At 35.0% G+C, this 27,734-nt stretch overlaps 1 protein-coding gene across 1 annotated transcript in view; it reads left to right on the top strand.

Moving 5' to 3' along the window:
• Positions 1–14,317: 14,317 nt before the first annotated feature.
• Positions 14,318–27,734, top strand: part of CPS1 (carbamoyl-phosphate synthase 1) — a 155,244-nt gene continuing 141,827 nt past the window's right edge. The window contains exon 1 of the mRNA XM_069075103.1: positions 14,318–14,437. Coding sequence (XP_068931204.1) covers positions 14,318–14,437 — 120 coding nt within the window. The remainder of the gene's footprint in view (positions 14,438–27,734) is intronic.

Here is a 27,734-nt window from a genome sequence, read left to right as displayed (position 1 = left end):
CCTTTTAATATGATCAGGGTTGGTATCAGAAAGCCTTTATATAACAGTAAACATTTTCATTTATCCTAATCTTGGAATTTAAAAGGACATCGTTATGCAGTACCGTGGAAAGCAATTTGTTTCCTTGCAATGTAATATAAATGAACACAATACTGGGAGATTATTGGGGCTCTTATTTGAGTCACATTTGAGGGAAATAATTCTGTTTTCATTTTCTCCCCTAAGATTGCTTATATTATAAACTGAACTATGCTACCTTCAGGTGAATTCTTAAGTGAAGATACAAATACATGCATACATATCTGTAACATATACATATATGTATAGGTAGATAATTTTTATTAGACATAATAGACATATACAAAATTTTTGTGTATGTGCAGTATATTTTGAGGGTCCAGATCTTTGATTTCTTTGGTATAAGGGACTCTGAGTTTAGAAATTCCTTTTACCAGTACAAATAAACAATTCGTCTTTAGCGTAAAGAATTATCTGGCCCATAGTTACCTAGTTAGTAGGTGTTAGTTGGAGACAGGATTTCAACCTAGGTCTTAATGGCTTCAAGGTTGGCCTTTTGTCCATTACTTCATGCTCCCTTTTGAATAAGAATCTCTGTGGTGAGCAGAGGACTCATTAAATTTTGGTATCTATGTAGTCCTCTTAAAAGCATATTCCTTTATGTAATGATGTGAAAACAGAAAAGAACAAAGTCTCTGAAGGCAAACCTTTTTTTTCCATTTAAGATTTGTTTAAAAATCAAAGTTCACTTTTCACTGATTGTGGCATTTCTGCATATTTGGAAATCAGTTCTGCTAGAGCAGCACGATTATTTTAAACTAGAGTTCACAATAGTCACAATGTAGATCATTGAAAACCATGAATTTTTATTTTTAATAAATGGAAGTTATGATTTAGTGAACTCAGGTTGAATATGAAAAAAACTGTAAGGTGAATAATAAAGAGGCTATTACATATCACTGGGAAACTGAACACCTCTTTAGGTATGAAACTTTCTTTGAAAGAGCCTTCAATAATCCTAGGAATATAGTTATCATCTAGAATAGAGAGAGGGATCCTTCAGACCTGGAAGTCTTATCTGTTTTCCATATATTATATATCATCACAGTACCTATAGTGATATAATATCTCCTCCAGGACGTTGCATAGTATTATTTCACTAATCGCCTTTTATTTGCAGTGTAGCTTTTCATTTTAAGACACTTGCAATGTCTGCTCAAATTGAATTTTTATTTCCAATTTGCTAACTTTTAAAATTTAAGTTTTCAAATCATAACAGGGCTTCTCAGTCTTCAATTGTTTGTTCAGTCACTAACTTTCATAATAAGCTTAAAAAAGGTTCAAGAAAATTTTTCTGAATGTTAAATGAAATAATCAGTTCCCCAATTACAAGTTCAGCCAACAAACATCATTCCTTCCCTTCCCCTCCCCCACCATCCCTCTCATCTCAGGATGACCTTTGTTGGGTGAGATACAGTAAATATATGAGACAGAGTATAATAGACAGACAGTACCATAAGAAAGAACTTAATTCTTCAAGAGCCCTTGAAAGCCATGTTGATGCCTACTACTTATTATTATTAATTTCACAGTCCAGGACTAACAAAATATAAGCTGCCTTAATTTCCTTCTCCTTCATTCCCTTCAGTATATCAGATTTCTTTTGAACTCATTAGCCTCTGAAATGGAAAAAAACAAACAAACGCATCCTTGCCTTGCATTGATCTAAACTCCAAGTTTCCTGGGCTCCTGGAGTTCTGCTTTTGATAATCCTGCCTCAGGACAGAAGTCTATAAACCTGGATGAATGGTGAGCTATGTGGTCCATTCATAGGAATTTATAATTTAAATGACTTTAAAAACAATACATAATGACTATGCTTTTAAAAAAGTTTTAAAATGGAGGCCAGATGGACCGTTAGAATAGGAGATGGGCTGACCCATTTCTTCTTCTGCCAGGTCCACTGTGCAATAGATGACCTTGGCAAAAATCAGACGCATTATGGCAAGTATTGTCATAAAACTGGGTGTAGGAGTCCTGGTTTACGTTAACATTTTTCCAACAATGTCATTCCCATGTAACTTGTTGCCCTTTATCGTCCTGAAGTCGGCATCTTCAAAGAACATTTCTTACACAACTTGCGAATGTGCTGTATTTAATTTAGAGAGGTTCCAATATTTTCCCCTTATGGCACATGACCTGAAGATTACTATCAGATAACCCCGCCTCCTGGTCAATGGCCACATACAAAACCTTGCCTAATTATTTGTGTTTGCACTTTGTAAAAATGAAGAAAACAAGTCCACCAGGGCTGTTTGTTCTGTTCATTTCGTTGGACTGGAAGAAGGAATTGATGGTCACTGAACACAAAAAAGCTGATGTTTAATCTTAAAATTCTACTTAGAAATAATTTTTCCTCTTGATAGTGAGCAGTTTCCTACCAATCTGATCATTGTATTTGATTAGCTAAATTAACAAAGTTTAGTTAATATTCAAGTGAGTAGATTGACTTCTGTAATTATTGATTCCTTGTACTCACTAATCACTTTATATTTCTCAAAATTACTTCTCTTTGGAATGGAGTAACTAGTTGCTTTTTATTTCTGTCATTTCTTTTTTAAAAAGCCTTGATTCAACCTATATCTTGTATTTTTTTTGCTTATGTGGTGAGAATTTAGAAAATAAAAATAAAACTTTCATTTTTCTATCAATATAATCACTTCAAACTGAAAATTTGGAAAAATTGAAAATTTGGAAAATGTTGAAAAATTATTTTTCTTATTTGTACTTGTTTTCTTGTTGTTTTAATGATCACTATCTGAGGTAGAAGTAGATTGAATTAGTAAAATGGACCAACAAGCACCGATTTGGTTGATCAGAACTAGTCTATGGGTCAAAAGGACAATATAGTCAGGACAGATCATTTAGCCTTTAGTTCTATCAAAAAAATTACTGGAAATAAATAAGCTCTAATTAATATTTTCTTACATTGTTTTCCCTCTTGAATGTAGAGACAACATTGTAAGTCCAATACACCACCAAACACTACCCTCCCCCCCCATTTTGACAGTTTCATTGACTTTAGCTTTGACTCATTCTCAATTAATACCAAGTAGACTGCAGAAATCTATATTCACTGTCTCTAAAGAATCATTGACCCCAAAAGTCAGATAGGAGGTTAAAGGATCTTCTACAGCATTGATAAAAAAGTAGTGCTTTAACACCTGTTTGCATGATGAGCGCTATATAAACTATGCTAGAAAGAGAATTATAGTGACAAGAAATCTGCATATTAATATCTGACAGCCCAAAAGACAACTTTTTTATTTTTTTCAAGAAAACTGTAGAGTTTAGTCTGTCTTACTGACCTATTTCAGAGTTCTGACTTTAAAGTTCTTACTTTCTAATGCAAGTTTTTTCTCCCCTTCCAGCATAGATTATAAACATCTGGACACTATCCTTTGATTAAGAGCCTTTCATATACATGAAGATTTTTAAAAATTAAATCATCCTTCAGTGTTCTTCACAATGAATAGTTCCATTTCCCTTCATCATGCCTCATATTTTTCTAACACTTTAATCATCTTTAAGCTTCTGTCCTTAACACCTTCTAATGTTACACACTATATGACTGTTATACCCCAGTGATGCATTCACTTTTATTAAATGCAGCTTTAAAATGCTGACTGTAGTCAGTTTAATTCCTAGAGATTATTTCATGCCAAAATTTACATGCAGCTCATCTTTTTCCACCAAGTATTTATATAATGTTTTTCTTTTCCATGTATGCAAACCCTAATTCTAACTCACTTGTCTCTATTGGGCTTTATTATGATTTTTTTTAATTGCCCCTTCTGTTTCCTGAGATAATTTTAAAATTCTGATCTAGCTTCCTAAGGTATTGCCACTCCTTCTCTCTTCCTGCCATGAGCATATCTCAAGCTTAGTGTCTTTTGCAAACAATGAGTATGAGCTTGAATTTATCATTTAGGTAATTTATAAAACTGGGTCCAAGACTTAGGACTGGGGATCATCATTTATTATCTTCCAGGATAACATCAATCTATTGATAAAGAATCCCTGGCAATTGTGTTTGAAATGCATTTTTCCCCCCAGCTCTGGTCTTTTCATTAGGTATGCTATTTCAATAAATATCCATTTTTTCCCTTGAAGGATTATACTCAGTTTTGCTAGGTAGATTGTTCTTAATTGTCATCCTAACTCCTTTGTCTTCCAGAATATTATATTACAAGCCCTCTGCTCCTTTAATGTGGCAACTGCTAAATTCTGGTTGATATTGTGACTCTGGTATTTGAATGGTTTCTTTCTTGCTGCTTGAAGTATTTTTTTTTTTTGTATCTAGGAGCTCGGGAATTTGGGTATGATATTCTGGGAACTTGAATTTTGGCATCTTTTTCAGATGGTGATCAATAGATACTTTCAATGTCTATTCTACCCTTTGGTTCTAGAATATCATTTTTAATAATAATGAGTTTTCCTCAATAATTTCTTGAACCATGTTATCTAGGCTCTTTCTTTTATCATGGCTTTCAGGTCATCTAATACTTCTTAAATTCTTTCTTCTCAATCTATTTTCCATATCAGTTGTTTTTTCAGTGAGATATTTAATAATTTCTTCTATTTTTCTTTTTTGACTTTGTTTTATTGTTTCTTGATGTCTCATGGAGTCATTAACTTCCACTTGCCCATTTATAATTTTTCACTGAGCTTTTGTGCTTCTTTTTCCATTTGATCAAGTCTTCTTTTTAAAGAGTTATTTCCATCAGTGAAATTTTGTGTCTTTTTTTCCACTTGGCCAATTCTATTTTTAAAGTGTTTTTGTTCAGGTTTTTTTTTGTATGTGCCTCTTTTATCAACTGCTAATTGTCTTTTCACAATGTTCTTCCTTTGCTTTCATTTCTTTATGTATTTTTTCCCTTTACCACTTTAATTTGACTTTAAAGATAAATTATTAGCTCTTCTAGGAATTTCTTTTCTGCTTGTGTCCAATTCAATTTGAGGATTTGCCTCTGGTTGTTTTGACTTCATTGTCTTCTGAGTATGTCTTGTTCTTCTCTAGTTTTTTAAAGTTAACTTCTTTTTTGTTGCTATTGTTGTTTGCTCATTTTTCCACATTATTTTTTATTTGTAACTATATATTTATTTTGAGTTCTCTGATCCCAGTGTGGCGGGGGGTAGGATGGGTGGGTGTATGGGGGAGAACTCTCCAGCTTCAGGTTTTTTCACAATTCTATTTTCAGAGCTAGTTCTGGAGGTTTGGAATTTTTTTTTTTTTGTACTTCTAAGGTGTTATCATCTCTGGCTTGGAAGCTTCTCTTTTGTCTCCACAACTTAGTCCCACCACTGGTATTTCATCTTTGTGGGCTCCAGGACAGCTTCCTCTCTGGTGTCACAAATCTCTTTTTCCAATCTCCTGTGTTGTCTTGGACTGGAAGAATGTCTCACTGACATTTTGTTGGCTCTGTCATCTGGCAATTATGTATACTGCTTTTATTTGATCTAGATAGAACATATACCTAATCCTATTGGATTGAGATTGATTATATTCGTCACTTCCTTTTAACCTACTAGGTTTGTTATTTTATTTTATAGATTTAGACTACTTAGAAAAATTGGTAAGTTATAGAATGTCAGAGTTGGAAGGTGCCATAGAAATCACCTTCTTCATAGCCATTTAACCCTGGGCAAGTTATCTAGCCTCCCTATTCCTCACTTCCCTCATTTGTAAAATGCCAGTTTGAACTTGACAGCCTCTGAGGCTCTTCTAGCTCTAAATCTAGTCTGATCCCTGCAGTTTGCAGATAATCAAAATTAATTTTAGTGTTAAAACAGATCACCCAGGTAGAATAAGTGGTGGAGTCAGGACTTAAATCTCGGTCTTCTGACTTTATGTTTCAGAGCTCCTGCTACTCCACCCCAATGTTTTACTTAGAAATATATTCTAACTTTATCCAATAACCCACTTCTTTCTTTTGTGTTTTCAGGTTGATATTATGAGTATCTCCTTCCCTCCCAATTACTTTTATAGGTATGTTCATCTTCTGAGATTTTTTTCTTTTTTCCTTTTCAGATATAGAAATTCCATGGATTCTTTATGTGTCCAGACATTAGTGTCCAACCTGATCATCTTGTAGATGAAAAAACTGGCATCCACAGTGATGAAGTGAATTTTATGCAATATAACAAGTGTCAGACATAGGATTTTAACTTCTGCTGTATGACTGCAAAACCACTGTGTGAACTCTCTTTTCAGCAGACCTCTTTTCCAGTTTGCTCTTCTGATTTCCCCAGCCCTGCCTTCATGTTAATGAGAAAAATCTTTATCTTAGTTGGTTCCTTGGCTTTCTGCATTTCAAAAATGCCATTGATACTTTGAGATATGCTACTTGACTTTATTGATTTCCCAAAGATGCTAGATAAAGTCCCAAATCTCCCAATAATCGAATTTGTCTCTATTGCAAAAGTATAGCTTTTATTTCTTTTATATCACCGGTAATAGGGTTAAAGGCCATGATGGTTGTAATACCTATGACAAGTCTTTCTATCTACCATCCTCCTAGTTTCTGAGTCTGTGAAATAAATGATATCCTTGATAGATGTCTAAGGCTATCCCCCCTCCCTTGTCTTCTGCTTATCCTTTGCAGACAATTAGCATCCTTCCGAATCAATGTTTTCATTGTGATAACTTTTTGGTGGTGTATATACAAATGAAGCTAGGGACATTTACAGTATTCCTACCTCTTGACTATATTGTAGGGTAATTAGGGTCAGTGATCGTATCTCATTTCTTTTTGTATCTTCTTTAGTTTTATAGCAGACAGATAAAAACATTTGTTAGATGAATGGAAGAACAAGGGAATAAACATTTATATAGTGCCTGTTATGTGTTAGGTGCTAAGCACTTTTTATAATGATCTTATTTGATGTTCACAACAAAGCACAACAAAGTAGGTGCTTTTATTTATCCCTATTTTATAGTTGAGGAAATTGAGGCAGACAGAGGTTAAGTATGGGTCACACAGCTACTAAGTATCTGAAGCTGGATTTGTATTCAGGTCTTCCTGACCCCAGGCCAACTGCAATGAATGAATTCATGCATAGAATCACAGGTTTATAGCTAGACCTTTGTAGACCTTAGAGGGCTTCAGCTTCAGGAAATTTAAGTTATGACATTAAATGACTTAACCCAAGGTCACACAGTTAGTGTCTGAGGCAGGATTTGGAACTCAGGTCTTCATGACTCCAAGTTCAGCCCTTTGTCACAGCACATAACTGTGGTGCTGCAGGGGACATTTTAAGTAGAAGGGTTTTTTTTTGGTTGTTGCTTTGTTCTTCCTTTCTGAAGTGTGTTTGTTTTTACCAAGCCTTCTTAAATTACACCTTGAACTTGGGTCTTTTGAAAATGTCTTTTTAAATTTTCTTGTGGAATAACATTTCTCCTGTGTTGACCTAAAAATATAATTTGCGTCTTCTTAGATAGGAGTTATGTGGGCAGAAGCTATGGTGCCTGATGACTTTTAGTTATCTATTTTGTTTTAAATTCAGAATCTGACAAGTCAAACATCCAGTAGGATTTTTTATCTGGAGGGCAGGTAGCAATTTTAGTCTTCTTAAAGATGCAGGCATTTACTACCTTTAATTTAATTTTGGTCCTAGCATCTGTAGCTACTGATTTTCCATTATCTGTGTTGAGTTGGTTCCTTCTTGTTTTCATTTCTATATATTCCAGATGAAATATGAGATGGTCAGAATTCTTTGAAACAAGTCCTTACACTGTCACACCGCAGTGATTCTTACCTATTTTCCACTGAAGAGGTCTGTTCCTTATTCAATATTAATGGCATTTTGATACTTTTTGTGACTCATAGTCATCCATTATTAACTATTATGATATCCCCATGAGGTAAATGAATGATTAGCATAATTATTCCTATTTGATAGATGAAGAAATTAAGCAGAGGAAGGTTAAACATAGAGGAGTTAAGTGACTTGCCCAAGGTCACACAGTATGAACCTATAAACTACAAGCTGCTGATTGATTTTCAATGCAGAGGTATGCCCACAGGCTGCAGTTCTTAGGAAAAATTAAGCCTGTCCAGTGGTGAATATGTAACATAGATGGCACATTTATTAAATTATCATATATTTAGAAAATAAATGATTATATTTCTGTCATGCAAGTATCACTGTAGTATTTTTCACATTTTTCTTACTTCAATAATATATAATCAAAAGGATTTTTTATTGACTTCTCTGTTCCCAGCATTAAAGAGCAGGGCATTAGGATATTTCTAACACCAGAAAGACTAAGAAGTCTTTAACTCTTAATTCAATTTCTAGTATTCCATAGAGGGAAACAGCCCAGTGCAATAAACAGTAATAACTAAGATAAATGTGCCTTAATGGAAAAGAATGGCTAAATCCATAAAAAATCATTTGCAAGTAATTTTTTTTTTGTGAGTTGCTTGTGGGAGTAGAGACCTCTAATGACCTATTTAATATAGACTATGCTTTTCAAATTCATCAATTTCCTAAATATCTTTTTTATTTTGGGTTTCTATTTATGCTTATGTTGCTACCATCTATATCCTTGAAAAGAAACAAAATGGGAATTGAGCTATGCTATACAGACCATTGTTAGAGAGGTCTTAGTCATTCCTATTGCCATGGTGGAGCCAAATACTTCTGGAAGATTTTGTAGCATTTCTACTAAAACACTCAGCTTGCCTAGTATTAACATTCATAGAATCTGAATCTTAGAAGCAATCTTGTTCAATTTGAGCAGAAATCTTTTCTACAGCAACCTTGAGAGGTAATCAGCCAGCATTCAGCTTACAACTTCTTGTGATAAGAAGCTCACTACCTATTGAATTGGTATCTTTTACTTTTGGAATCTTTCAATTATTAGGAAGGTTATTTTTTCTTTATTAAAAGGGTATCTGTTTTGCAGTCATTTTTATCCATTATTCCTGGTTCTATCCCCCAAAGTCAAACAAAACAAACAAAATCCTTCTTATACATGACAACCCTTCTAATATTTTATCTGTAATGTCCCCTTTAGATTATTTTTTCTCCATTCTAAATTCCTTCAGTTCCTTTGTCCAATGGTATAGCATAGTTTTAAGTCCTCTGGCCATCATGATTTCTTTCTTTTTTATGCAGCTGAGTGTGCCACTGTCATGCCTAAATTATGGTGCTTGACACAAATACTTCATAATTAATCACTAGGGTAAAATATAGCAGGACTATGTTACCTCCTTCATTATCAACAAGCTGCTAGGATCAAATTAGCTTTTTGGGCTACCATGGTTCACCATTGACTCACATGAAGTTTACAGGACAATTAAACTCTGAGAACTTTTTTAAAAATAGAATTATTGTCTCTTCATACCTCATCCATCCTTGAACTTATACAATTTATTTTGTTAATTCCTGTGCAAGATCTTATATTTATTTCTATTAATTTTTAAAAATTTTATAATCCTGCCACTCATGCTTTCAGATTATTGACAAAAATGTTGGAGAGAAGAGGGCCAAGGAAAAATTTGTTTAACATGTCAGTAGATATTTTCCTCCAGGTTGACATTGATTTGTTAGCAATCTTTTATTGCCACATGCCTTCATCTGCCATTTTGTATATTCCCTCCCTAAAGATGTTTTTATTTTTTAATTTTTAGTCATAATTCTTGTCTAATATCGTTCATATTTGAAGCTCTCCACCATATTGTTTTTATATTTTTACCTTAAGAGCCAGCATGGCATTGATAGGCAGGAACAACTGGGTTTACACCCTGCCTCTAACACATATGGTTACTCTAGATGAATCACTTAACCTTCCTAAGCCTATAACAGGTACAGATCTGTATTGGGAATCAGAATTTTATTACTGAGAGATCTCTATACCATTGACATCATAGATCTGGCCAGGTTTTTTTTAACCTTTTCCTAAATAGTCCTCGGATAAGTCTCAAAACCCTAACATTTACACAGGTCTCCTAAAGACATTACTTTTTAAACTTTTTCCTATTGCTATATTCTGTTCTGGGGAACCAAAGCCTATGGATAACTCACTAAAATGGGACCTCATTATTATGCCAAATTTCCTGGACTTAGACATAGATTTTGGGCCTTTAAAAAAAAGTACATTTGCATATATCATCTCATTTGATCTTCACTACAACTCAATCAGGTAGGTACTGCTATTTTCCCCATTTTACAGATGAGAAAACTGAGGCACAGAGAGGCTAAATGACTTACTGATGGTTGTACAGCTAATAAGTATCTGAAGCAAGATTTAAGTGATGTTCTTCCTGGCTACAAGTCTAGTACTCTATCTCCTTAGCCACTTAGCTATCTTAGGGCATAGTATTTTAAGGTTCACTATGGACTCATGTCTCAATTTCTGTTTGCAGTTTAAAACCAGTGAATTAGATAAGTCCTAAACCATATAGTAGATAGACCTGATATCTCTATCCCTGAACCAAGTTTGGATCATCAGCCTATTTGATCATCATCTAGGAGCAAGGTTAGACACACACACACACACACACACACTTGTGTAATGTAAGAACATTGTTTAAGTCATGTTTAAGGAAAAGACAAAGACAAAGAAATGAGGCCAAGGCCTATGGTGGAGCTTACAGAGGTAAGCTCCTTCAGCTGGTCTGTATTGATTCTGTCTTCTTACTTTCTAGTACGTGGGAGCTTGCATGTCATAGGCAGCCAGGATCAGGAAGATGCCCATAATGGAGCAATAGCCCCAAATCCCAGACTTTGCCCTCCCAACCCAAAAAGTTTGCTTGGATATTTGGGGGTACATTTTAAGTTCTAAGTCTGAGCCAGAATGTGGCAATTAGCTTTTACCAAAATTCTGTCATTAGGTGCATAATAGAAATTAGTCATTTTAATGCTCTGACTCATATATTGAAATATACTCATCTCAGTTTGCTGTTTCATACTAATTTGAAGACTTCCCAGATATCCTGTCTTAGGCATTTGGTTATTTGGATTACAAGATCTAGGATTTACCTGGTCTCTTAATAAAGAAATCATTTTTGGCACCAAGTCAAACCAGAACTCTCCCTTATGCATCTTCCTTCTATTCTTTCCACATTTTCATTCTACATATAACTAGAGATAGACACATGGTAGGATGTACTTTTTATGCATTTTTACAAGATTATTGCCTTCACTGTTTCCTTGTGTATTACCAAATCTGTTATTCTAACTTAGTTTGACATTGGTGACATAAGAAGAAAATATCAGAACTTTCAAATTTCAAGACATTTTACAAGACAAGATTCGTTTGCTGAATGATGGAGGGAGGAAAATTGTTAGAAAGTTAATGGGACAACATATCAGTAATGCTTGCTTAAAATTACAAATATAGAGTTACCCATGTTATTTAAAAAAATGGTTTACAAACTACATTGAGTATAGATTGTATTACATGGTATCACAGTAGAATGTTAAACTCAATCCTATACATTTCTTATTATATTAAAGATTTCTTTATATAAATAACATGCCATATGTAGTGGATTGAGGACTGGCCTTGGACTTACAAAGTTCTAAGTTCAAGATCTATAACTTATACATAATAACTGAGTGACCCTTAACAAGTCATTTAATATGTCAGTGCCAAAGGCAAAAAACTTTAAATTACAGATGAATTTCAATCTGTATTTTTGGTGGGAGTCTCCACACCAGAAATCCCCTACATTGATAAAATCATGTCTAATAGACAATTAGATATGTATAATGGAGTGAATCAGATTTTACAGAGCAAATCCCCTTAGTAAAAGGATTTGTTCTGTAAAACTTAGACTTAGTCAGAAGGATGCACCCTGGGACTTAGAAGGCCACATTTGGCCTTGAGGCTGCAGGTTCCCCACCTCTAGATCCTCTCTCTTACATTTCTCTAATTCCATGTCTTAAAAAAAACAAAGCAGCAATTCAATTCTAATAACTTAAACTTCTAATTTTATTTATAAGGATTTTTTAAAAAACCTTAATATAAGGAACACATGTCACAGAAAGTGAAATATACCTGTAGCTAGGGAGAAATTTTCTTGTTCTGTTTTGGTCACTTTTCATCCTGTGAAATACACAATCTCATTCTCTATATTAACATTCTTTTTATGGGCTACTTTACAAAGGTCAAATAGAAGAGCAAAGAAAGTAGCCTATTTGAGACATCCTTACATTTTCTAGTCTCTTTGTCTTAGTTCACATCATTCCCTAAGCCTGGAATACACTTCCCTTTGCTACTTCTAATTCCTCATTTTAGGCAGCTAAATCAAAAACATCCTTTCCAGTTTAGCTTAAATGCTAACTCCTCTAGACACGTTCACTAATCCCTCTGGCAGAATCTATTTTTTTCAATCCCAAGATTTTTCTTGCTCTTGTGCCTACCCGTCTTAGGCTATGTAAGTCTCTCAAGGGCAACATCTCTTTCCCCTTTGTCTGTTTCTCCAGAAACTAGCACAGAGATGGGGTTTAGTCAGTGCTCTTTGATTGATTATCACATTCTGTTTTATGCCATAATTATTTGTTTACCTGGTACATTCACATTGATAGATTGCAAGTTCCTTGAGAGCAGTAACTTTTATCCAGCACCTGGCATCGTCCTTTGCACATAGGTATTTAATACCTTTAATTGAATGATTAAATGAATGCTTTTGAATTTAGAATTTTGTAGTTCAGTAAGCAAATGATACCAGAGATCCCCTTTGTTAAGACTCCATCCCCCAATAAATGTATTTTAAGGCTTGTAATAATGACAAATATTACACCTTATATATTTTTCCATACCTCCATTCTCCATTGTATGATGCTTTAATGTTGCAAAGTGCTTTTACATACATTATCTCATTTAATCCTCCCAACAATTCTATGAGACAATTACTGCAGATAGTATTGTCCTTACTTTAAAGAAATTGAGGCCAAGAGATTCAAAGATCTTTGTCCAGGGTTGCATAGATATTGTCTGAGGAGTGATATAAATTCAGATTTACTGAGTCCAAGACCAACACTATGTTATACATATAATAAGAAGTAGATCAAGTCCAATTTAGGTGAAAACACAAATTGTCAAAAGTGGAAAGTTTTCTAGATAATTATAAATTAATAGCCAACAGAGCCTTAATTAAGGAATAGCGATCATCCTTTGCTTCATATACTTTTGATATTAAGGGATTTACAATATTGTCCAACTATAACGACTCATTATACTAAACCTCTCAAAGGCTATCCCAGTATAGCTCAAACTGTACTTCAGGTAGGAGTTCAAACTAGTTAAGATTGGAGTAGCTCAACACCAGAAGATTAGCCATCAGGCAATGAGTTTTATGGTCAGAACTTCCCTTGAGGACTATCTCCTAATGGTAAAGGTTGTGCTCTTCAAAAGCACCAGGGGCTCACAGGAAAGACAGGAAAAGATGACTCTTCCATTTGTGTAGGCTTATTTTTGATGATTGTTTATTATTTCTATTCTTTAAGCAAATATCAGTTAATTTCATTTTAGAATATAGGATTATATGAGGTGTAGCCAAAACAGATGATAATATTTTAATAAAGTCCATCACTTTTTCTCATTCTCTCATATATATGTATATATAAAACATTATATATCATACCAATGTATATATGCATATGTGTACATGTGCAAAGTACTAGGTACAAAACAGCTTTAGTTTCTTTGAAAATAAAGGGTTGCTTTTCCTTTAATATGAATTTATAAATGATATTATGTTTGACTACCAATTTCTTATATTCCTTGTATCATCATAAGACTTCAGGTTCCTTTGAACACTCAAAATTCAATCAATAGGAACTAGGCAATACTCCTCTCTATAGAAAAGTCTTTCACCTTTTAACACCATTTAGATTATGCTAACATTAGAGTTAGATGTTGTTCTTAAGACTTTCCTCTGAGTTTAGGTCATTCTGAAGGTGACATTTTCTACAATGCTTGCATGTTTTCAGTGGGAGAAGTTGGTATTTGAAGTGATGCAATTTGTGTTCCATGGCTGTGGAACATCTCAGGAAGTTACATCAGGAGGAGGGGTTGGAGAGAAGGAGGTGCTGTGGCTAAAGATATTTAATGGTGGAATGAATGGGAATTCAGTGGAGACTGTATGTGTAGTTGGGCTTAACCATAAGACTGCACCTCCCTACCCCTAAATTTTGTTTCACCTTAATTGAAAAGTTTCATGATTAAGTCCCTTAAAAATACATTCAATTCTGTTCAGTTTTAGTTGCAATCTTCACCTTCAAAATGACAAGGATTTTGACAGCTTACAAAGTGGTAAAGGCACTGAAAACTGGGTTTTGCAATGGAGCTGCTCAACGACCATGGAAAGTGTCAAGAACTGGCATCAGGCTGCTGAGTGTTAAGGTAATATTCCCTTATTTGTTCTTTTCGATACAATATAGTTTAATGTTTGTAGCAGGGAACAGAGACTCACTAACAAGAGACAATGGATCTGAATTGAGTATCTAAGTACTAATTTATTGTTTACCTGACTGTAGAACTTCGCAATGCAACAAATCCACATTTTAATTTGCAATGAGTTTGAAAATTCCAGGGTGAATTTCACAGAAGGTGAAAGTTTATAATTCTTGGCGAATACATAAGGCATAGGCATAATTTTTACAATGACTATTTCTACAGGGTTTGGTAGCTGATCAAACTTCTCTTTGAACCCATAAAGTACTGCCAATTATTTAGGGAACTAGGAAAAGCATTATGACGTGGTAGGTGGAGAGTTAACCTCAGAGTTAGATGCTACAGGAACAAGTCCTTTCCCGGACACACTGACTGGTTGACTCTAGGCAACTGATTTAATCTCTTAGGGTCTGTCCCAGGTAACTCTTTAAGGCTATAGGTGTCAGGGTAGCTGTTTATCTGCACTGCTGGAAGGATTTTCCACATTGGATATTTCCTATACCAATGAAATTACAGGTCTAGTAAAAAAAAAAAAAGTTTAGCCTGCTGCATGGGACGATTATCTGCTAACTGATTTTCATGCCCCAGATCTGAATAAGCCCACTGATTTTTTTCCCCCTAAGGCTCATTTGTTATTAGCAGTCTAACTTGGAGTAATTATCTTGACTTTTCTCCTACTAGTAAGTCTTCAAGTATATAAAATGAATATTTTCCATTTTATAGACTAAGAAATTGATGCAAAGAGCAGCTCAGATTGTTCCAGTGGTACATTACAGTTGAGAGACAAAGTAAAACATTGTAATGTTAAACCTTCAAGATACTGGACTTGCCAGGAAACCTAGCTTCTAGTCATGCCTCAGACATTTACAGGCTATGTAACCCTAGATAATTCATTTTACCTCTTTGTACCTCAGTTTCCTTTTCTATAAAATGAGAGGGTTGAACTCAATGGCCTGTAAGGTCTTTTCCAGCTCTAATCCTATGATGCTATGAGTCATGAAATGTCAACAGGAGCCCTTGATTTTCTTTTTTAGTTTTGTATTAATGTATGAAGAAGCTTATCACTAAATTGGTCTGAAATGATAGTGGTAACTGCAAATGAAGGTTATTAACAGTGAATGCAAAATTTAAGTAGACAAAATAACACTTTAAAAAATGAGTAAAGTAGCCCTATCACAAAAATGCCTATGTCATTTATCAGCTTAAAAGAAGTAGATTCAAATTTGTGTTATATTATTTTATTATATATTATATTATGTCACAATAGGCATAATTATTATATTTATTTTTTAAAAATTAGCAGCTAATTCTCCAGCCCCCACAGTTTCAGGTTGGTCAGATCTGGGGGGGTTGTTGGGGTCAGTAGCCTTTCTCCCTGTGAATACCGTGAATACCACTGGGCTGGTTAAGTAAGCACTGAATCTAGATGCTGCTAGGTGCTACCAAAAGGCCTAAGGATCATGAGTGAGGGGGAAAGGGTGGATGGGAAAAATTGAGGAGTAGGATAGAAAGAAAGGAGAGGAAAAAGAGAGGAGAGAAATGAGTATACTTGGGCATAACAGTTGCACCTACCATTAGGATAAGTCATTTTGTAATATTTGACATTTGGGAGTTCCACTTAGGGGTTAACAGTCCCAAGAGGCTCTTGGGACTGTAAGTCTCACGAGAAATTGTAACAGTGGATTTAGAAACACTAGAGTAATTAATTTGTTTGGATTCTATTTCAGTGAAATAGGAGAGGCTTGTCAGGAAGTTATTTCCCCAACCATAGGATAGATATGAGTATGGAAATAAATAACAGGATACTAAATGTATAAATTATAAATATAGTTCTTGGGAGAATATGAGCTCCCAGATGACAGGGACTTTGTTTTTTACCTTTCTCCATATCCCCAATCCTTAGCATAATACCTAGCACTTAAGAAATGCTTATTGATAGGATGACATACCCATCTCAGAGAAAAGAGCATAGTGAAAGTAATAATATTTTGGATTTATATTCTTTTGTGGAGAATATGTATATCAAAGAATGCAATTCAGATGCAATAGCTGGTTACTATATGTGATACAATAACGTATTACTATAATGTGGATTATACCCATTTTGCATGGTAAGAAAATAGGAATAGAAATATGCCTTACTGTGATAGAACCATAACCTCCTTGAGGTCAGACAATATTTCGTTTTTATCTTTGTATTCCCAGTAAAGTACCTGGCACACAGCTAGTGTTTAATCAAGGCTATTGGTTGATTGAACACAGAGGACCATATAGATAGAATTGGGACCAGAATCCATATATCCTGGGTCCCAATCAATGCTACATATGTAATCCAGCCCAATAAAAATAAGCTTTAGAAGATGTTTATAACAGTTCTGCAGATGAACTTTGAGAGAAAGCAGTTCTTATTCCTTCCATTGGCAGATGTGTTAAGTGTGTGCCACAGTTCATACCTAAGAATGACAAATTTGTAGGAGAAATAAGGCATCATTGCTGGCTGTAAAAGTCATTACTCATATTCAATCAAGTCTGGCCTCAATTTTTGAAGGAAAGCCAGGCATGAAAAATAGGAGTTCTTGAACTTCAGAAATAGTTTATTAAAATTTTTGACTGGTGCCCAAGGGGACTCCTGCTATTATTATAGATTCATTTTGCTGTAAAATTCTACCCCCCTGCTTGCCCCACCTCCATTTCTAACCTTTCATCTTTAGAAGTCATAGCCCTACCCCTTTTCTGTTTTATGTCTGTCTAGTATTTTGAGAGGGAGAAAAACCCTATATCTAGGAGATGCTAGAGGTGCAAAGTGATGACTTATGTGTTGGTTAATAACTGGTGAGAAATGTAGACTGAGGTGTTTGTCCTACAGCTAGTACAGTACTGAATGGAGTGTGAAATGTACAATGGCAGTTAGGTTTCTGAGGCTTGTCCTGCCAGTCAGCTACCATTGGGTATTTATTCTGAGTTTTCTGAGGTCAGCTATCTTCCCTCTTTGGCAAAAGGGGCCAAAGGTGAGTTTTGACGACAGCAAATTACACCCTTGTTCTTTCATGCTGTTTTTTATTTGCGTATTCTTGACTAATGTGTATAGATTGGGGTCTTGCCAACTGAGCCTGCCATATTTCACTTGTAGTGAGGCTAGAGGAAAGAATGCTAAGGGGGCTGTATACCTAAAATGAAGGTGACATCAAGGATAAGATTGATCAACAACCATAAAACAGAGAAGAATGCAGATATGTGAGCTTTTCTGTTAGTGCTGAAAATATTTAACAATCAGTATTGCATGAGGTGAACTATCATGGGGAGGAGTAGAAAGATCTAGGATACTAGAGGCAGAAGACCTAGATTTTAATCCTGGATTGGCTCATTTCTTAGCCATGTGACCTTGAACAAATCATTTAATCTCTTTGAGACTTAGTTTTTTCCCTTGTGAAATGAAAATAAAGAGACCTGACCTTGTCCACTTTGCTTAACAGGGCTAAGGGGAAGGTCAAATGAGATAATACATGTGAAAACACTTTAAAGCAATCTCAAAGTATTGTGTACAGATGCTCAAATGGATCGATCAGGCATGTCATCCATCTGGGTATTGCCTCTGATAATGCAGATCATAACTTATCCAACCCTGCCCAACCTGTGCATGGCCTTCTATACGTTCACCACTGAGTTCCACCCAATGTGCTAGTCTTTACTCATTTTCTTAGCCATGGGAACTCATTAATACCATCAATAATTAAAATTAAAACTTAAGAATAATATAATTTTTGATTTTTAGAAGAAACTGATCAGCATTTTTTGTTCTTTTTATTATACATTCCTTTAATAATGTAATATTTATATATTTAGTAGTAATTATTTTTCTTAATAAAGGTATAATTTCCTGGAATTGTCAAGTGGTCTTCTGAATACTCAAATTATTTACAATGTCATGATGCTCCTTGCTTGTATTAATGTTTTCCCTCTGAGAACATAATGTCATACTGATTCAGATCCAGATGTTAGCCAAATCATCTTTCGTGGATCTTGTCATGGTGGAAAGGCGTGATTATTTTCCTTGACAGCCTCTAAAGTTGATTTCACCCTCGAAATATCAGCTTTTGCCTTACTAATAATGAGGTGAGAAGTGTTTGAAAAGTTGCAAAAGGTTAACATTTGAAATTCCATGTTATTTTGAAAGGAAAAAGTAAGAAAATAAGAATTCTAATTCCTTTGGGAAAAGAGTAGGTCATTATCTCTAACCTTTTTCCCCCACCTAAAAACACCCTCAACAGCTTGAAATTTAATTCCTCTTGTAATTGCTGAACAGTATTATTATTAAACCAGAAAACTTTCTAGGTAAAAATATTTGGTATCCCCCTAACTTCTCCATACCTGCTGTCTTAATTTATTATCATTAGATAAAATTTTCATTTTCTAGACTTTTTTATTCTCAGAGATCTCCAAGTAAATGCACCTGCTGTTTAAAACTGAGGTATGCTGCTGCTGCTGCTACTACTACTACTACTACTACTATTACTTTAAAAATTGCAGAGCCCTTTATGTACCATACATGTGCACCATTTTATGTATATATAAATTCTCATTTGATCCTTACAACTATACTAAATGATTTGCCCAGATTACACAATTAGTAAGTGTCTGAGGCAGGATTTGAACCTGTCAGATCATGAGTACTACCCATATTGTTGAGGTACACAGTTGTCATGACATCTGTTCATCTTTTCACAGGTACTTTTACCTATGGAGTAGACAACTTCAATAAATGCTACCAATTGCTATCATTCAATTACTGTGGCAACTTTGTAACCAGTCCTTTGGTGGATCTTCCTGTTCCACCTATGTGCAGGTGATCCCTCCATTGATACAGATCACAACCACTTTGTACCTCATAGTATGGTGTTCTTTGGCATATTTTTGCATTATTTCTACCTGTAGGATCTAATTTATGTCCTGAAGGTCTTCTCTTTGCTTATTTTTAATATCCTTGGATCAACAGATTTAGAATCTGGAAGGAGCATCTCAGGGATCCTAATCCAGTATTTGGATCATGTATTATTTCTTATTGCTATATTCTAAGACATACAAATTTTAAAAATGTGATATAATGAAACCTCTTTATAACTGGCACTGAGTCATATACTTCCATACATTTTCAAGGTTCATAATGTTATATTAGGAGTTTATATAGTTGTGTTTTACAGGAGATGTTGATACCCACGGTGTATCCAAAGCCATGCACAAAGAAAGCACATTACAATCCCAAATAAGGTAACTAATGATAATAATAAAAATGAAGTGTTAATGACATATATCTACATAGTTTTTCCTGGTTTACAAAGCTTAATATCCCTGTCAAGCAATAATAATTAAAATAGCTGATCTTTATAGAGTTAGAGACGGTATAGGGTAGTAAATAGAGCTGGACTTGTACCAGGAAGACATGGGTTGAAGCCCTGCTTCTGATAGAGATAAGCTTTGTGACCCTGGACAAGTTCCTTGACTCTCAGTTTTCTGGTCAATTCTCAAAGATTATATAAATTGTGAGAAAGTGCAAATCCATGTGGATTGCAATCTCCTCTTCTAGAAGATTCCTATACTAGTGAAATCATACATCTTATCCTTATCCCTAGTAAAATATCATTTTAAGGTCTACTAGATGCTTTGAATGTTGGAGAAGGAAGTGATATCATTCCAGTACCTTTTCCAAGAAAACCAGACTAGACTGGCACAACAAATGGACAGCAACAAAAATACTTTGCCTATATTATCTGTTTTGATTCATGAGACAATATGATCTGTGAGGCAGTCAACTGTTGTAAAATAGATAAATTACATGGATAGGTGCAAATTTTGTCTTGAGGAAGTTTGTATTATTCAAATTTTTTCTTCATTTTTTTGGAGGGGAGAGGGCATGATGGAGACTTCCTTTCATCCTGTAGACCACCTTTTAAGCAGAGCCATATCTCTGTACACCATAATGTTTTAAAAACTCATAAACTTCCATAATAGTCTATAGGTTGATGGCCACACAAAAGTTTGAACAAGCCAGAGGAGAGTAGTTGGAAATCCTGTCTACTACTTCCTTCTGTTAAGAGCTCTAGAGCACAGTCGTGTTCACCCATGTGAACTGAAGCATCTTAGAAGCCTATCTGCAAAATCTGGCTCCTGTTAATGATTCTAAAAGTCCCATCCTTTGGTCCCTACCATGAAATGAACATAACTTCCCTCTTCATGTGATCATCTGCCAGACTTTCTCAGAGGCTAAAGGGTTTTAGGACGGCCCTGAGCCATTGCCCTCCCCCCCCCAACTTTGTATCATATGCATAAGGTCTTAAAAGCTTCTAGAGGCCATGTGGCACAAGTGTGTTGAAAAGGCTGGCAAAGGGAGGAAGCAAAACCTAGTCTGGCATTCATGAGATTGGGTGCCTGAGTAGTCCAACTTCTCTCTGCCGTTTTTATCATTCCTTCCCTCTTCCTTTGACCATAACCACCAAATCTTAGCCTTTTTATTCCTATAGTGAATATGTTGGCAAAGGTCTAAAATCTTTCAAATGAGTGAGCATAATGGTTCTATCTTCTTGATTAATTTTATTGGGCCCCTTTTGATTAGTATACAAAACTGAAAGCAAGTCTGTGTCTAATTGTAGTATAAGTAACATTTATATTTCAATTTCTGTTAAAGCAATATTACTAGGACAAACAGAATTCCTGGACATTTTTGGCTATAAAATCCCACTAGTGACTCATATTGAGCTTGCTGTCTCCTCAAATCTATAACTCCCTAAATTTAATAATAGGATCATATAAGATTTTTCCAATTTGCTAGCCTGTAAAAATTTATGAATAGGCTAGCCCTTTGTGTCAATTGTGTTCTTTGTGGTCAAGGCTGATTAAAAAAAATAATTTTGTTTTTTCCTCTCAGACTTTATTTTTTTATTTTTTAAGCAATTGGGGTTAAGTAACTTGCTCAAGGTTACACGACCAGCTGTTTCTGGGTGTGGTACTAAGTGTCTGAGCCCAGGATTCGATCCCCAAGTCATCCCAACACTGGAGCCAGTGCTCTTGCTTGCTGTGCTACCTGGCCACCCCTTCTCTCAGACTTTAAAAGTGAAAAACTCCATGAATGTGAAATGCCAATCTAACCAACTGAAAATTTGTGATGATCATTAGTCATGTAATTGACAATTTCTCTCTCTCTCTACATATAGTATATTATTTGTAGCATTCTCATAAATGTTGTGATTTATGAAATGGAAATTAAAAGCACCTATGAATCCTACTCAGCCTTACACCTGAGTATTCAGAACACATACATAGACTTTGCAATTCATCACATATTTGTATTCTGGTTTAAATTTAACTAATAATAAGTTAATATTAACTTAAGATGTTGTAAGATTTAATTGATTGCTGCTATTAGGTACTTTGAAATCCTTCAATGAAAAGCATTGTAACTAAAATGAAGCATCATTAACTATTCTTAAGCTATAAAAAATGGGCTTAGGTTCTGGAGAGTCTGAACTGTCCATATTTTTATAGCTTAACTTGGAGAGTGAAAATAAGATTTTACTTACCAATAAAAACACGTCATGATTTAAATTTATTGCCACACTAGCTGTGGAATCATTATTTGAAATACAGTCTATCTTTAAGCTTCCTACATTTAGAGCCTGGTTCAGACTTACTTGATTTCATAGAGGATGAATATTGAAATGAACTGATAGCTTAGGAATATCAGGTAGGCCCGAAATCAAATGTATATGTAGCTTTAGGCATTGGTAGAAATGGAAGGGAACACTGGGGACCTCTAGTTTTTCTAGTATGCAAATCATTTGCATAGATAAATGATTGAACAGTAACACAGCCAAAGTTCCCAGAGTAAATCATTTTCATTTCCACAACTGGCTTAAGGGGCTTATTGTAAAAGTGTTTTTTTTTTTTTTTAACTTCAGCTCTCATGTAGAATTTATTGCTATAACTGGCTAGCGGCTTTATATTATAAAGGGAATCATCATGATTTTATTGGCTAATTTTCACACACTCTAGTGGTGACAGTGCCATTATTCCCATTTTACAGATGTGTAGAATGGATACAGCAATTTGCCCAAGGAGATACTGAGCTGTCTATGTATCAGCCTTGAATAGACACCCCCTCCCTCAGCTCTTTTTTCCAAAGGGGTTGTATTAATTTTCTGAGGGGGCTGTACACACTGGATTGGTTATATAGTCAACCTGATTAGGATGTTAAAATTGTCAAAGAAAGTAAATTGACAGTTTTTCACTATTGTGAAAGGGAGTGTGTGTGTGTGCATGTGTTTGCTATTCACATAACCATAGGTAGGCTTGTAATGAATTCTATATCCATAGTATCTCTTGAACATTACTGGATGACCAGTCACTCATACACTGGATTTTTTATGGATTTGGTTTTTTGTTGTTGGTTTTTTATTTGGTTTTGGTTTATTTATTTATTTTTTGCATCTTAAGAAAGTGCTTATAGGCCAAGGAAATAGGAGAAACCAACACATTTGGCTGTCATGAGTTCTGCAAATGTGATCTTACAGAGATACGTCAGGTTGCCATAGTTCCTTGAACTCAAGCAGTCACGTGGTGTCTACCGGTAACAAGATGTGACACATTTCTTCAATTTTCATGTAATTCTGAGCAGCCACAGGTACTCAAAGTCTAACTTGGTAGATAGATATTAACTGTAATTGATTTAGCTTTCACTAACAGTTTTCATTCTGACTTTACCTCCTCCCAGACTTTTGAGACAAAGGGTTCAAAGGACAAAGAGAGTTCAAAGAGAATTGCTGATACCCTCAATTTAAGAACAGGCTGATGATTAGATGAGTAAAGATAAATGAGCATCTAGCTAATGATTATTAAGTATGCAGCAGACATGCTAGGGAAAGCTTACCTAGCAGTAGGAATGCGGTCTAGACGTTCCAAAATGTGACGTAATTGCTTAACTTTTAGAACCTGCACACTCTGAATGAGGTGAGTCTAGCACTAGGGATGCATTTTCAAGGCTTGTGAAGAGTGGCCAAGCCATGAATCCCAGTCAGAGCTGTTGCATTGCTGCTATGGCACAAAATGCTTTGAACAGACACAGCTTCAACCTGGTCTTAAATGGAGCATACTTCTGTTGGACAGTTCTGACCCATTTTCTCTGGTTCTATAGTTTTAAGCAATTATTTTAGTGGGGATAAAAATCAATTAGTCAGTGGTGTTTTTCTTGGCACTTATTTTTTTTTTTTGCAAAATAAAAGTACACCAAAGTTTTCTCTTGGGTGGAAAAAATGCTCTATATAAATATAATACTATCTTTTTCTAATATCTTAGAGGAAAAAGAAGATATCTTCTCAATGTCTGACATTTGAAACATTCTAAATCAATCTAAAACAAATCAACCAACAGCTTTTTAGACTATATTGGAATTATTTTAGATAAAAAAATTTATAATGTTATTCTTGGAACAAAAAATTATTTTAAATTCCTAAAATCTTCCAATTTTACAGATATTTACAAGCACAGAATACAAGGGCATGCCAGTTAGTAAATTTTTTGCTAGACAATAAGTTAAAAGAAATTTCCTCCACTCTTTTCTTCCTAGAGCCATAAAGATGGGGCATTTCTGAGGTAGAAATAATAATAATAACAATATTATCAATTATATAGAGTCTTAAGTTTTTCAAAGAACTTTACATATCTGTTATTTCACTTGATCCTCACAACCATGTGAAGTAGTAACTCTTCATTTTACAAGTGAAGAAATTGAGGCTAAGAGGGGTTGCCTAGGGTCACAGACTAGTGTAGTAGCAAGCACCCCAAGCGTCCTCAGGGTTTGCTGCCACCACAGGTTCTTGGATCTGCTTTGATAAAGGAAAGCAACTCAAAATGGGTTAACAAGCTTACTTTAATCAGTCAGACATATATCGTTTACCTTGTTCAGGGGAAAAAGGTCAGCACCCCGAACTTCAAAGTATACAGGCAGAATTATCAAGACAGAAACAGATCAAGTAGACAGCTTTCCAAACTGTCCAGCTATTACATCCATACCCAATCAACATCTAGGTTTCAACATCTGGGTTTTTCAAAGCCAGGGGGCTCTGGACAACGGCTTCCCAAAATCCAGATCACATCACAGAACACTTCTCAAAGTGAGCCCCCAAAACAAAGCTACACATCAGGGCTTATATAGCCTTCTCCTGGCTGAGAGAATGTAACAACATTCTGGACCCACTGGCCAATCAAGAAGTATCTACTGAAAAACAAGCCTCCCACCCCAGGCTCCAGGTGCACTTTAGCCTAGGGGCAGGGAAGATCTTTAAAATTTACATTCCCTTTACAACTAGTAAGACACTGAGGCAGGATTTGAACTCAGGTCTTCCTGACTCTAAGTTCAACTTTCTATTTACTATGCAATTGGAAATACAAAGTAAAAAAAAAAGTAAAAGAAATAATCAGATATGCACAAAAGAACAGAAGGTTTAAATACTTTGTAATATATTTTAGAGAAATTATAAGGTGTATAAAATCTTCATCCTGATAAATGACTCTCCTCTAAATGCCCACATGAAAGTGAGCACCATTTAGTATTAACAGCCCCTGGAGGCAACTCATTTCTTTCTCTAACACTTAGAATCAGTTAAATACTTGTGTATAATTAGCTAATATCATGACTGCTAATTACCCAATCTATCTTGTTTATCAACTCTAAAATGCCTTTCCCTCTCCTTTTTCCTTTGCCCAAATGCAATTTCTTGAAAGGACTCTTCCCTTATACTCCCAGTTGAGAGCAATCCTCACATCTCGCACCTCACATTATTGCTATCTCTCTTCTAATCCATGCCATAGAATATCATGTATTGTAACAATAATAGCTAGCATTTATATAGGACCTTAAGGTTTGCAAAGTACTTTATATATATTTTCTCATTTGATCCTAACAATAACCCTATAAGGTAGGTATATCTTACAAATGAGGAAACTAAAGCTGAGAGTTTAAATGACTTGTCCAGGGTCACACAGCTTCTAAGTGTCTGAGGAAGATTCTGGATTCAGGTATTTCTGGCACTGTACTGCCTAGCTCTGTATTACAGGTGTCTGTGTTAGTGTCTCATCCCTTTCCTAACTTTGAAGTCAGAGGCAGTGCAGTAGCTAAATGGGTACCATGCTCTCTAGTTAATGACACCATACATTTATTCTATTTGCATTTGTTATATTTATACTACTTACTCCCAAGATTATTATAAGGCAACTACTTTGTAAACTAAAACACCCTAGCAATATCAATGTGATATCAATATCATAATTACTACTTCTACTATTATTATTACCTCAGTACCCCTCTGAAGTAACTGGGTATCTCCAGTTTATATTCTGTGAGCCTGTGGAAGTTTTTCTGGGTCTTATTCCCCCTTAGAAAATTTGACCTGAACCAGTCTGAAATTCTAAGGAGTACTTAGAAAAGGAAGACCATTCTAATACTCCCCAAAGATTTTGTTCATATCTAAAAGTTACATGTGGAACTTCATAGCAAAAGTGGTATCCAAATTCTTTAGGGGTTGACCTACCCAGGACCCGAGTGCCTTCTGGAATCCCATTTATCTTTGTCAAACCTGAACAAATCTCACATTTGCCCCCAAGAATTTTGAAGGTTGTAGAATTGCTTCAGGATTGTGTTTAGTTTGTGCAGCTCCCAAAGTATGAGGGCCAGGTAGACCAAATCATGGGGAGCGTCTAGTAACCTGGCCTTTCAGAATCAGATTTTAGAATCTATAATTAACTCTTACCTCCCTGTGGGCAGGTTGTCTGAACTGAAGTTATTATTTATGGTAGGGATTTTTGCCTGGGGTCCATGAACTTGTTAAAACAATTTTGAGAGCCATATTTCAATATAATTGGTTTCCTTTTATGCATTAAAACTTTGTTCTGAGAAAGGGTCTATTGAATTCAATAGACTTCTGTCAAAGGAGTCCATGATACAAAAAAGTGAAGAACCTCTAATCTATAATAAAACTTAAGTTCAAGTTCTTATAGACGTCATTGAACAGAATTCAGAATAAAGTTATTTGTTGATATAATCCACTATGATTTAATTAATTTTACTTATTCATACTGGATGAAACCCATTTAGGATGCTTTTAAACCAAAATTTTTACTTCCCCCAAAGAGAAAAGATAAGGACCCAAAATACTTAAAGAAACTAATTTAGACAGAAAATGAGACTGTTACAGCTCAGATGAGTGTTTTGCATCTATTAATGAAGGGATATTGTCTTTCTCTACCACTGAGTAGGGTCTAGGCATAAATTCTGAGCAGAAAAGCAGGAGGCTAAAAACTTAACTCTAAAGCTTCTCTTCAATCAAATTAAATCCACCATCAAGCATTTATTAGGTGTATACTATGTTCCAGGCACTGTGGCAGATGCTAGGGATACAAGTCATTATCATCATAATCAATCAATCAACTTTTATTAAGTGCCTACTATGTGCCAAGCACTATACTAAGCACTGGGGATACAAAACATGACCATAATAGCAGCTAGCATTTATATAACTCTTTAAGGTTTGCAAAACACTTTACAAATATAACTTCATTTTGTCCTCACAAATACCCCTGGGAATTAGGTGTTATTATTATCCCCATTTTACAGATGAAGAAATTGAAACTTACAGAGTTTAAGTAATTTTCCCAGGGTTACAGAGCTTGTAAATAACTGAGGCTGTATTTGAATGTGGGTCTTCCTGACTTCAGGTCCACTACTCTTTCCACTGGGCCACCTAGCTGCAAAATTGAAATGGTCTCTGCCCTGGACAATTTGTGGAGCGAGAGAGCGCTAACAACTCTCATTTGATATACTGTTTATATCCAGAATGGCCAAAATATTATTTTAAAATCTAAATAAAAACACATCATATAAGCAAATATAATTTTTAGAATTTTATTATTACTGGGTCCATCCATTATTAAGTTTTATTGATGATTTACTACATATGCAGCATCAGTCTATATCTTTGAATAGTGTCCGTTAATATAATGCCCTGTTGTTTAATCAGGGGAATAGAAAAGGACTGATTTCTATGTTTTTAAAATCCTTTCCCTTCCTTCCTTCCTTCCTTCCTTCCTTCCTTCCTTCCTTCCTTCCTTCCTTCCTTCCTTCTTTCTTTCTTTCTTTCTTTCTTTCTTTCTTTCTTTTTCTTTCTTTCTTTCTTTCTTTCTTTCTTTCTTTCTTTCTTTCTTT

This window comes from Petaurus breviceps, unplaced genomic scaffold (genome assembly GCF_028583685.1).
Source record: "Petaurus breviceps papuanus isolate PSGF00001 unplaced genomic scaffold, PetGlider_PUasm1.0 90903, whole genome shotgun sequence".
Taxonomy (NCBI): Eukaryota; Metazoa; Chordata; class Mammalia; order Diprotodontia; family Petauridae; genus Petaurus; species Petaurus breviceps.
The sequence above is the reverse complement of the archived record's forward strand: the minus strand, read 5'-3'. Positions and strand labels throughout refer to the sequence as shown.